Source organism: Eubalaena glacialis, chromosome 9 (assembly GCF_028564815.1).
Source record: "Eubalaena glacialis isolate mEubGla1 chromosome 9, mEubGla1.1.hap2.+ XY, whole genome shotgun sequence".
Classification (NCBI taxonomy): domain Eukaryota; kingdom Metazoa; phylum Chordata; class Mammalia; order Artiodactyla; family Balaenidae; genus Eubalaena; species Eubalaena glacialis.
The window spans coordinates 2,561,770-2,574,092 of NC_083724.1; the positions used below are offsets into that span (position 1 = coordinate 2,561,770).

General features: G+C 52.3%; 1 protein-coding gene and 1 pseudogene across 3 annotated transcripts in view; one reads left to right on the top strand and one right to left on the bottom strand.

The window, feature by feature from the left end:
* The window catches only part of CAMSAP1 (calmodulin regulated spectrin associated protein 1), a 56,921-nt gene that overhangs the window by 31,842 nt on the left and 12,756 nt on the right, over window positions 1–12,323 (top strand). For 2 of the 3 annotated variants that reach the window (XM_061199620.1, XM_061199621.1), the window contains exons 6-10: window positions 780–921; window positions 9,632–9,771; window positions 9,859–9,955; window positions 11,451–11,607; window positions 12,065–12,156. In XM_061199620.1, coding sequence (XP_061055603.1) covers window positions 780–921; window positions 9,632–9,771; window positions 9,859–9,955; window positions 11,451–11,607; window positions 12,065–12,156 — 628 coding nt within the window. The remainder of the gene's footprint in view (window positions 1–779; window positions 922–9,631; window positions 9,772–9,858; window positions 9,956–11,450; window positions 11,608–12,064; window positions 12,157–12,323) is intronic. The other variant, XM_061199622.1, reaches the window with a different exon arrangement.
* On the bottom strand, window positions 6,065–8,188 carry LOC133097586 (uracil-DNA glycosylase-like; annotated as a pseudogene).

Below are 12,323 nucleotides of genomic sequence, written 5' to 3' on the forward strand. Positions count from 1 at the left end.
CTCGAGCTGGCACTGTGTTCTCCCCTGGAGGAAGCGCGGCTGCAGGAAATGCCAGGCTCCCCTGTGCCACAGGACGTGGTCCCCTGGCGGCCTGTGTGTCTGTGCTCGTGAGCGAGGCCCAGTTACAGGGGCAGTGCCCAGGGGCGCGGGGAGGCTCAGAGCACCGTGCACGTGGTTTCCTGTAAAGGCAGAAGCACAGAAACCTTGAAAAATGCTTATCTTTCATAGCACTCAGGTTCCTGACGCTTCCGTGCACTTATGGAGGGGCTGGTTGACGGATTAGACGACACTTCGTCTAACCTGGTTTTGGGAATTTCGCAAACTCTATGTTAATGCTGCTTTGTGTTTTTCATAATGGCCAAGGTTAATGCTGCTAATCCTGAGAAAAGTAACAGTAACGTGGGTCTTGCCAGCGTAGGGTGTTCACCGTTTAACTTGTTTCTCATCCGCTGGTGGTGCGCGGCCTCTGGCAGTGTAGACGTGTGTCCTGCTTCCTTCCCCTGGGTGTGCCCGGCCCTTTAGAGTGAGACGGCCCGGTGTCATTAGCAGCTAATTGCTGTCACCCAGTGTGGCCACGAAGCCCAGTTCCCTGGATCTTGACATACGTTCCAGGCAGAGTAGGCAATGCAGACATTTGGGGCTTTCCCATGTGATTGCCGCTGTTCTAAACATTGTCCTGCAGGACTTCTCTTAACTCTAGATTTGACGGCCTGCCTGTGACGTAGGCGGCAGTGACGGCACCTCGTGCGTAGTGACCCTTTCCCTTTTCTCCACCGCAGGTGCGCTACCGCCGAGAGCACCTGTCAACGAGGCAGCCACCCTACTTCCCGTTGTTGGAGGACCTGATGCGGGACGGCAGCCACGGGGCTGCTCTCTTGGCCGTGGTCCACTACTACTGCCCGGAGCAGATGAAGCTGGACGGTGAGTGGAGCACGTGCCTCTGGAACGGACCTGAGGCTCAGGAGGCTGTTAGGATGCTCTGATCCAGACAATCAAAACACCAGAGAGTCACCCTGAGTCCTTAGTGCCGACTGGGGCAGCGCAGAGACGGACAGATCTGACGATGATGTGTTTGTCTTTAGCCTGCGTTTTCTCTGGTGGAGAAATGGGACTTTGAAATATTTGGGCAACGTGTTAAATATTGGTGACTGTACTTCAGTCTCAGAACGGTTGACAGCTCGTCAGCCCTACTCCAGTTGATTTAAACATCTAGAATGTGGTTTAGGAAAATGAGTGCAGACCCATCTGTTGCCAAACCGTGAGTGACCCATGTGGGCTTGGTGTTGGCGGTATCACCGTGTCGTGTGTCTCTGAGGTGCTCACGCCTGGCCGCGGGGAGAGGTGTGGGTGATGCCGTGAGCAGCGTGGCGCCGGGCACCCGTCCAGGGCCGTGCGGACAGGAACCCTGGTGTAGGTTTTGCTGAGTCCTCTTCTTTCTGGGGGAGGGTGGTGTGAGGCCCGCGGATGCCCCGACCGCTGGCCGCACGTAGAGCGTCTGTCAGACTCACTGCCGGCGCTGAGCTGACGTCGGTCGTGCTTCTGATGCGAATGCGGAAGTGCTGGGTTTTGTAGTTTCTAAAGCACACGGCTAACCTTGAAAGAAGGGGGGCTCAGGTTCCAGGAGGGGTTCTCCATCTGTGATTGAAAACCCCCAAATTGGTGCGTGGTGGCCCCGGGCCCGTCAGGCCTCTGTCCCCGGGCGGCCTGGGCCGTGTGCCGCTGAGACCTGTAACCGGGGCCCTGGGAAGGACTGGGGAGGCTCCCCCGCGGCCAGGGAAGACCCAGGAGGCTCGTCTCGGGCCGGAGGCGGAGGTCGTTGCTGAGGAAGTGAGCTGCCAGGCTGCGTCCCGGGCGAGTTTGTTCGGTCCAGGACTCGTTCGGCGGGAGTCAGAGCAAAGTGTTGCTGTGTGGGAGCGCGGCTGCCGCCAGGCCCGCCAGACCCGCAGAGAAGGGGCCCGCCGCCGCCGGGCCCGCCAGGCCCGTAGGGAAGGGGCCCGCCGCCGCCAGGCCCGCCGGGCCCGCCAGGCCCGCAGAGAAGGGGCCCGCCAGACCTGCCAGACCCGCAGAGAAGGGGCCCGCCAGGCCTGCAGAGAAGGGGCCCGCCGCCGCCAGGCCCGCCAGACCCGCAGGGAAGGGGCCCGCTGCCGCCGGGCCCGCCAGACCCGCAGGGAAGGGGCCCGCCGCCGCTGGACCCGCCAGGCCCGCAGAGAAGGGGCCCGCCGCCGCCAGGCCCGCCAGACCCGCCAGACCCGCAGAGAAGGGGCCCGCCGCCGCCGGGCCCGCCAGACCCGCAGGGAAGGGGCCCGCCGCCGCCAGGCCCACCAGGCCCGCCAGACCCGCAGAGAAGGGGCCCGCCGCCGCCGCCGGGCCCGCCAGGCCCGCAGAGAAGGGGCCCACCGCCGCCGGGCCCGCCAGGCCCGCAGAGAAGGGGCCCGCCGCCGCCGGGCTCGCCAGACCCGCAGGGAAGGGCCCCGCCGCCGCCAGGGCCGCCCGACCCACAGGGAAGGGCCCCGCCGCCAGGCCGGCAGGCGCCGCGGACAGACCTGGCTGAGCAAGAGCGCCTGAATGCGAGCGCAGGGTGTTGAAAATGCCAGCGTCCGGGGCGATCGAGCGCGCGGGGCTCCCTCCCCTCGGCCCTCCGCCTGCTGCGTGTGTGGGTGGGCAGTCCCGGCTCGGGCTTTGTCCAGCCTGTCTCTAACCTGTCCTCTGGGGTCTCGAGACAAAAACAGCTACGAGGGACAGAGAGCCTCTGCTACTGAGAAGGGAAAACCCACGGCAGGATGTGAGTGTCGAAGCTCATTGCGCCTAATAGCAGAACGTCAAAACGGTGCTTTAAAAACGACAGAACCACAGGGTGGAGGGACCAGAGCCAGACTCATGACTTAACTTGCGGGACCAGGCTGAGGAAGCAGGTGAGAGCAGAGTGAGGCCGGAGGGGACTTGAACACGCGGACGCAGGCTGGGCCCAGTGCACCAGCTCGTAGGGGTCGTGCTCTTTTAAAATGAGGAAGCCTGGAGGCCTTTACAAAAATGGGCTTGATTCAGGCCACGGAAGAAACCTCGACAGATTGCAGAGAATTGATAGTTCCTCACAACACAGTAAAACAAGAAGTCAGTAACAAACGTGCAGCGTCTTTTCTCCAAACCTTTAAAATTGATAATGCTTAGAAACCAGAGAAGATACTTCAAAATAGTTCATAGATCAAAGTTGAAATCATAGTGGAATTTTCTAGTGGGAGCTCTATAAGGGCAGGCGTTTTTATCTGTCTGTTCACTGATACATCGCAACCGTCTGAAATAGCGTCTGGGACAAATTGGCGTTTGGTCAGGTATTTGTTGAATTAAATGAATGAATGACGTACATGCCAGAACTCACACGACGCGGCTCAGAGTGACAGGTGAAGGGAAACGTCGCCTCAGTGCGTAGTCTGGACAGTAAGGAATTTAAGAATTAATGGACCAGGTTGATCTCAGCGCATTTGAAAAGAACATAGAAATAAACCCAAAAAAGCTGAAGGAAGAAAAATTGAGAGTAGTGTTTCTCCTCTGGTCAGAAATCAGCCCAGCACATGGAGGAGACAGGCTGAATTGCAGGTTCCGTCCTGAAGAGGACGGCCCACCTGGGCTCTGGACAAGCCGCCTGGTGAAGGAGCGGAGTCGAGGGGTGCAGAGGTGGCCGAGCCGAGGGTCCCGGGAGGGCTTCGGAACGGGCATGCAGGTCGTCTTTGTCGGGGTTATTCCGGCACCAGGAGCAGAGCATGGGAGGAAGCGCATAGGCTTGCTTTCCTTCTTAACATGGGTTGAAAATCCTGTGTAAAGTCCTAGAAAACAAGAATTGAATGCCTGAGCGTGTTCTGTGCAGTCATCTGAGGAGGCACAGACCAAGATCTGTTAGAAGCCACTGCCCGTTTGTGACGGACGCCCTTGGCCTGCCGCTGACGTGCTCTGACCCCACAGAGGTTCTCGACCCCGGACTGTTGCAGTCAGGGGGACGGGAGGGTGTGCCGTACGTAGCCCCAGCCCTGGCAGGGTGGCTCTGTCCACCTGCCCTGCGCGCGGTGCCAGCTCCTGGTGAGTGTTGGGACCCACAGAAGACCTGTCTGTAGTGCTGGGGAATAAACTCACCCAAAAGATGTGAGACCGTGGGAAAAATCGTGAACTCTGCTGTAGGGTGGGACTTAAACTATGTTCTTAGATGCCAAGAAGCAGTATAAAAATTGTGGTTTCTCCTGATTGTTCATGCAGTTGTTGGGAGTGCTTGCTACAGAAATTGACAAGGGAATGTAAGCATTCATGTGGAAGACTGGAGGCCAAAGGGACAAAATGGATGATTTGGATACTTTATTTTTATTTATTTTTGGCTGCGTTGGGTCTTTGTTGCTGCGCACGGGCTTTCTCTAGTTGCGGCGAGCGGGGACTGCTCTTCGTTGCGGTGCGCGGGCTTCTCATTGCGGTGCCTTGTCTTGTTGCAGAGCACGGGCTCTAGGCGCGCGGGGTTCAGTAGTTGTGGCTCACGGGCTTAGTGGCTCCGCAGCATGTGGGATCTTCCCAGACCAGCGCTCAAACCCGTGTCCCTTGCATTGACAGGTGGATTCTTAACCACTGTGCCACCAGGGAAGCCCTGGAGACTTTATTTCGATGTGAGTTTACTTTTACAGAGAAGGTGCAGGAATTGGTGCACACTTGTCCCCAGACTTTCCAGCCGTTACATCTTGTCACATTTGTGCTCTTTCTCCCTGAGCTAGTTGGGAATAACTGGAGAACAAATACATTCTTTTTTTTTTTTTTTTAAACTTCAACAACCTTTTATTACCAAACTCACGCAGGGTTAACCCTTTAACCCACCTAACAGCAAAAGAGCATCTCCAACAGGATCTAAGATGGAGGTGCACACCTAATAAAGATTGTCTGTTAAAAAAAAAGAATAAAAAAAAATATACACACACTTGAATAAGTATTTTGTAAAAAAGCAAAATTCACCAGTCTTGTAAAAAAAAAACCCCCAAGTGATTTCAATCCAAAAAAACCAAAATCCAGCATGGCAGTCTGTGCCTCAACTCAGGATGCACCTAGGAGAAAAGCATTTCCTCTGAAAAAAAGAAATCCACTTATCTCCTTCTTCCTGTTCAACTTACACAGTTTATTCCTAGAAGTACCCAATAACTGCACAAACAGGACCCAGTCACGTTCCCCAGCCTCTGCCTGTCGGTGGAGGTTCCCACCAAGGACTGTTCCTTAGCGATTTTCACCTCGATTACAGTCAGGAAATTGACCCCTAATTTCTGAGAACTTGCAAAATGTCCTCAGGCTTCCTGGGGGCTCCGTGAAAGATCGCGGGTCAGTGTACCCTGACCGAGATGGGAATGCAGGCTGGGCGAAGGGGGCCTTTCCAAATGAAGACACCCGACACCTTCAAACCTGAAGTTTAACCTACCAGGTGAAAACTAGTAGCAGCTGGCCCTACCCAAAGAGTGCTGGTGTCCCTGCTTTACCCATAAAAGTAGTAACGAAGAGGAGGAGAGTCCAGAGTGTTTGACCTCATGTCCCTGCCAGGAACTCGGAGCCATGGGCGGCGTACTCCAGGCCGAGGTCGCAGGGGAGCTTTGCCATTTCTGGCCGCTCCTGGCAGCCTGGCTCATGGCTGCTCCGTGGACACTGTGTTCCCTTGTGCAGGGTGCTTAAGAATTACCAGGGAGGGGACTTCCCTGGTGGCACAGTGGTTCAGACTCCACGCTGCCAATGCAGGGGGCCCGGGTTCGATCCCTGGTCAGGGAACTGGATCCCACATGCATAGTGCAACCAAGAGTTCGCATGCCACAACTAAAGAGCTGGCGAGCCGCAACTAAGGAGCCCATCAGCCGCAACTAAGGAACACACGTGCCGCAACCAAGGAGCTCGCCTGCTGCAACTAAGACCCAGCACAACCAAATAAATAAATAAATAGATAAAATAAGCATTAAAAAAAAAGAATTACCAGGGAAATTATGTTTTCAATTTGATTTTGTCACTGACGGATACTTGGATAGCAACTTCTAGAAAACTGCTCAGAGGACCTCTCCCGGGGTCACGGCCACAGATCCTTCCAGTTGACGGGCCCTTCGCTGGCCTTGGGCAGCAGCGCGTTGATTTTAGAGAAATGTCTGCACCCAAGGAGCCCTCTGTGCACCGACAGCGGGGAAGGATGCGCGGTCTGTGGCACTGCCTTTCTCCTGAACGTAGGAGCCCCAGAGCCGGAGACAAGGCCTCTCGCAGTTGGATTGAGCCAGGACGCAGCCGCGCCGGTGAGGTGCTCCCAGCCTGTTTGAGAACTGGCCTGATATGCTGGGCGGTGAGGGCAGCGGTGAGCTGGAGAGCACCTCGCCGGCCCGTCTAGTAAACCTCCGTGACCAGGATGAACAAAACCATCGTGTGTGCAGACAGCTCTTTAAAGGTGTTTTCCAGACTGCGTGGGGCTGGGCCAGGTCTCTGAACACTGAAGCAGAACCCGTGAGCTTGATGGGGTCCACGCTGTGGATCTTGTCCCAGGGTGGTGGCCTTCACATGTCTCATGTCACACGTTTGGGTCCGTGTGAAGACTTGGTGTGGGGCTTGGTGTGGTCTTTCTTTCTTTTTTGTTTTTTATATTTATTTATCATCATTTATTTATTTATTTTTATTTGGTTGTGCCGGCTCTTAGTTGCGGCAGGCGGGCTCCTTAGTTGTGGCCTGTGAATTCTTAGTTGCGGCATGCATGTGGGATCTAGCTCCCTGACCAGGGATTGAACCTGGGCCCCTGCATTGGGAGCGTGGAGTCCTAACCACTGCGCCACCAGGGAAGTCCCTGATGTTGTTTTCTTCTGTGCAATCCAGGCTCTGGCCCAGCATCGCCACCCTGTTGAGGGTCACATCTCTGCCTCCCTGTACTTGGAGCTGAGTCCCAGCCTTTCTCAGCCCTTCTTGCCCTTGACGTTTTCCAGGCATGCAGGTCGCTTAGTTGGTTGACTGTCCCTTGTCTGGCTTTGCCCGGCGTTCCCTCCTGGTGGCCTTCAGGGCCTGGGTTTCCAGCAGGAATGATGCCGCGGGGATGGTCCCTGGGTTCAGGTGGCGTGCGCTGGCTTCCTCCACTCTGAGGTCACTGCTCTTTGCTTTATGACCGACTAGTGATTGGGGAGTGGCTTTGGCCTCTCGTCGCGCTTTCACCCCAGCATTGTCATCTGTCGGGAGTTTGTAGCTCTGCTTCTTGCTCTCTGGTGGGTCAGCACTCCTGTGCAGGGGGCTGCTCTCCTCTCCTCTCTCGTTATTTATCCGCGCGGTGATTTGTATCAAGATGGCCTCATGGATTCTTACTTTACTCAACGGATTATGATCCATGACGTTCATTGTTCTCTTGCTTTGTCCCAGATTTCAGACAAGTTGTGATTTTGAAGAAGAGGAGCATGGGGTACTTGCTCTGCAAAGACCACGTTTTGTTTAACTTGACATCCGCTAAATGCAGGGGAGCCATGCAGAGAGGTCCGAACGGTGACTCTCTGTGGGACCCCAGTGCCTGGGGTGGCCCACAGCTTGTAGGGCAAGGGGGACTGGCCAGCGCAGAAAGTGGGGCAAAGCGCCATCTGTGGGGGGGACATGCAGTGAGACTGCACCCCACATGAGCCAAACACTCTTCCTTGGAGGAAAGACATAAACCGGAAAAGCAGAATTTAAAAACTTTGAAAAGAAAATAAAGGAAAATATTTTTATGACATTGGTGTTGGGATGGATTATTTAAATTACAAAGTAGCCAAGTAATAGAAAAGATTCCTGTATTTAACCATATTAAAATTCACTGAGGTGACAGAGGAACATCATAGACAAAATTAAGGGATAAAAGCTGTACCCATGAAAAAGTATTTGCAACTAATATAAATTGACAAAGGATTGTCACACAATTGTTTTGTAACCATAATACAAAAAGAATTCCTACAAATCAGTAGGAAAAAGATGAACAACCCAGAAGCAAAACAAGAACAGCTTTTTCACAGAAGAGGAGGTCGGGGCGAGCCCACAGCATTGGCGGGTGCACCATTGCAGGAAGGCAGAGCAGGCCCAGCGGGGTGGCACAGGTGAGAGGCCCGATGGTACGGGCGGGGTGGGACGTGGCCAGGCGATGGTCAGGTGTGGACAGCGCAGCTTGCGGCCCCTTCTGGGAGGGTGCCGGTGCAGAGAGCATGCAAGTTTGGTTTTTCTGGCATTTTACGTAATAGTGAAAATTGTGGAATCCTAAATAGCTGTTAAAATGAGTGACTGGAATCTGCCCACGGCAGTGTAGAGCTATTTGGAAACATAATTCCGAGTTTGGGGAAAATAACAGGCTGCAAGATGATAGGCAGTTTGTTGTCATGAATGTAAATTGAAGACAGCCAGGTCAGCAGTGCACTGTTTATATGATTTATGGGCAGAGACCATATGTGGTAAAGACACCCGCACGAGACAGGTCACGGGGCTTGAGGAGGGTGGTTGCCTTGTGGGGAGGTGGGCTTCAGCACTGTGATGCTTTGTTACTGAAAGAAAATAAGATCTGGATCAGAGAAGGTAGGATGTTAATATTCGTGCCATCTGGGTAGAGAGTACGTGGGAGTCTGTTCTTTACAATTGTAATATTTCATAATCTGAATTGTAAAAAAGAAACATTTCTTAGCAATATAAATGTGCACAGTTACTCAGCTTATAGAAGTTTTCTCTTGAGAATTCGTAGTGCTAGGGCATCGCCGCATAGGACAGAATTCATATGTAGATCCCGGATGCTGTGAATCCCATGTGTGCATGAGATTTCTAAATCATTAAAAATGATTTCTTCTTAGGAGTAAAGTTATTTTAAAATAAGTTATGTTTCTCAGTCCTGTTTATTTATTTAGAGGCAAAGTTAAGTCATCAGTATAGCTACCTCCAATTCAGTCTTGAGTGGTATCTAGGTGTTCTAGAGGTTCCTGTCTGAGGGCGGGCCCACCTCCCCCCATGGAGCCTGCTCAGTACCCAGTGTGGGTGTCTGCGCTGGAATTTTCTGGGTGAGGGGCTGGCATCCTGCAGAGCAGCGTAAAATGGACAGTTGTCCTGCTGCAGGTGCAGACAGGCAGCAGAGGAGGACTTGGGCTCTGCACAGCGCCTGAGTTGTGTGATTAGCAGTTCCTGTGCTTCTCTGCGGATAAGCCTGACGTTTCCTGTTGTATGCTCCCCTCCTGCAACCACGGAGATAACCTCGCTCGAAGGACGGGGGAAAGGAACTTGGTTAAACGTTAAGTGGCCTTATGCCGCCAGGTCCTTTATAAACTGGAAGGTGATTGTTACTATTCCTATTGGAGGCCCAGTCTTAAAAGTTCAGGTAATGATTGTATACTTTTTAGATGTTAACAATTAAATTCAGGTCCTGGAGATTTCTCCTGTCTTTTTCTTGAGTGTTTTCTTTCTATAACATTATTTATAATACTTGTTGTGATGTTTAAATCTGTTAATGTTATTAAACATTAAAATATCACCTCTACCTTTATTTAAATTGTTCTTCAGTTGAAAATTGCATGTATATGTACACACACACACACATAAATATCTGTGCACACACGCACTTATGAAGCAGAATATCTTTCTAATAAATTGTAGTTTTCTTTTTATCTATTAGATATATGCTTGAAAGAGGTAACGTCGATGGCGGACAGTCTGTATAATATTCGGCTTCTGAGAGAATTCTCAAATGAATATCTTAACAAGTGCTTTTATCTCACTCTAGAAGATATGCTGTATGCTCCCTTAGTGTTGAAGGTAATAATGAATTATTAAAAACACATTTTTAAAACGCTGTGTGAATAAGCTCCTCACTGTGTCCTTGATTTCTTGTTTTCCTTTTAGCCAAACGTTATGGTTTTTATTGCCGAGCTCTTCTGGTGGTTTGAGAATGTCAAACCAGACTTTGTTCAGCCCAGGGATGTTCAGGAACTGAAAGATGGTGAGTGACAAACTTTCCGTAAGTGACAGCTGTTTCCTCTAAGGGAGTCGTGGCACAGCACTCAAAAGGTGTACTGAACTGGTTCCTGGTTTTTGTACGACAGTGGTGTGGAAGTGGTTTCTTTTGGGAGGACAGAGCGCTGTCACAGTCTGGGCCCCTGTCTGGTGCGCCGTGGTGGTCGCGCACAGAGCTCCTCCAGACGGTGAGCTGGGGGTCCGTCCTGGCCCCGCGGCGTCAGAATCCAAGGGCGAGCAGGAGACGTTGGAGAGAAGGTTCCAGGTGATTCTGACGAACTTCTGGCAGGAAGTGCTCTAGTCTGTGATGCCAATCCTCACCCTCCACAGCTCTGACTTTTTTGCCCCTGAAACAAGGCAGAAAAAAATCTGTTTTACCGCAGAGTAAAATGATCTGCCAGCCTTGAGAATCTACAAAACTTTAAGAAGATGATATAGGAGAATGTTTTCATGTCCTTGTGATTTCTTACAAAGAATATAAAAATTTTAGCCACAGAGGAAAAGATTGATAATTGGCCACATTAAAATGTAGACCTTTTTTTCATTAAAAGATGATGAAAAGAGTAAAAAAAAAAAAAAAAGGAAAACAAGTAGCTACCAGGGGTAGAAGATCCTTGTCGTATACCTACAGCAGATACAGTGTCCAGAACGTATCCACAGAAGAAAAAGACAAACCAATAAAAAAAAGAGCAAAAGACTTGAACAGGTGCTTCGTGAAAGCAGGACTCCGGGGGCCTAGTAACGTTATGAAAAGATGCTCAGCCTCATCAGGGATTAAACCAGAAGTGACACACAGATACACCCCCGCCGTGCCGGCAGAGCAGACGCCCAGACAGGGCCAGGGCTCGGGGCGGTGGCCAAGGCGTGCGCCCCTGCCCCTGAGGACCTCGGCGGCTCCCCCGGGCAGTGCGCGGTCCGGCTCCGGAGTCCGGCTCCTGCTGCCGGGACTGTCCCTGGCACTGTCTTGGGCCAGCGTTCTGGGGAGCAGCCTCAGAGATGGGGTTCCTGTTCAGACTGGAGCTTTGGGCTGGGCCTGATCTCCTCCCCTGACCCCACGGGGGCCTGAGCCGAAGTGGCCACTGAGGTGGTCGGTCACAGGCTGGGCTCAGACGACCGGGTCTTTCTGGGGCTGAGCAGCCGCCTCCTTGAGGGTTTGGCCGGCAAGGCGGCGTGGCGGCTCCACCCGCAGGGCCCCGGCGCCGAGGCCGCTTGTTCGTTGCCCGGACGCCGCCTGCAGCCCCAGTGCTCGCTCTTCCACTGTGTCGGCTCTTTTGATCTTGGTACTCATGTTGGTATAATATTTATCGTACTCATTGCAGAATACGCTTGTTGACCTTGAAACCATTTTATTTTTTTGGAGAAGTTCTGGTTTCAGGTAAAAGTTGGGTTTTTAGTGCTTATAAAAACGGATTATTTTTTTAGAGTCTTCTTGCTAATGTTGTAACTGTAAATAATATATTTCTATAAAATTGTTTCTGCAGCTAAATCAGTATCGCACCCCAGAAGCACTCGGCCTCCTGTTCCCATCTCCAACGCCACCAAGCGCAGCTTCCTGGGCAGCCCCGCGGCGGCGAGCCCAGCCGATTCGCAGCCCCCCACCCAGCTGCACCACCTGCACCTCGAAGAGCCTGAGCTCCTGTAAGTCTGTCTGCTCTCGGGACAGAGCCGCCATCCTGCCTCCCTTTTCCTCCTGGTTTACAGTTCCCGTGGGAATTACCTTTTCTCAGGGGTGATGGCAAGCCTGTGCGGAGTAGGTAGTGAGAGGGCCCCCTCTGGCCCCTGCTCCCCTGGAGGCGAGCAGGGTAGCCTGAATGAGAACTTGAATTTACTGTGAAAAGTTGAAACCTGTTGTATTACAGGCCATAACCAGAGGTCAGTATGTCCCCTAGCTGCAGTTTGGATGTTTATCCCAAGTTTGAAGTTCTTGGCACATTTTTGGTTCATTTTTATAATAATTAATTTTCCCAAGGAATCTGTGAACTTCTTACAGGTTGGTGTGAATTCATGATGGTCTCCGTAGCTTCTCACACATTTGTTTCTGAACTTGAAGATTGGTGAGGTAGTGATTTTTCTCTCCCATCCTTTCTCTGTTTAGGGGGAAAGGGCCCTCTGCCTTTAGCCCATCGCATCCGTTGTTGCCACTGAGACAGAAACAGCAAAAGACAGTGCAGGGAGAGGACCCCCCTGGTAAGAAGCGCCGTCTCCCCTTGGCCTGCGGTTTCTCGTCCCTCTCACTGGAGTTCATTAATATCGTGGCTCTCAAAATAAATGGACTCATCATGATGTAGTAATGTTAGTTGAGAAGACTGTGGCAGAATTTGTTTTGGTTTTTATTGATGTACCTTAGAATTTAT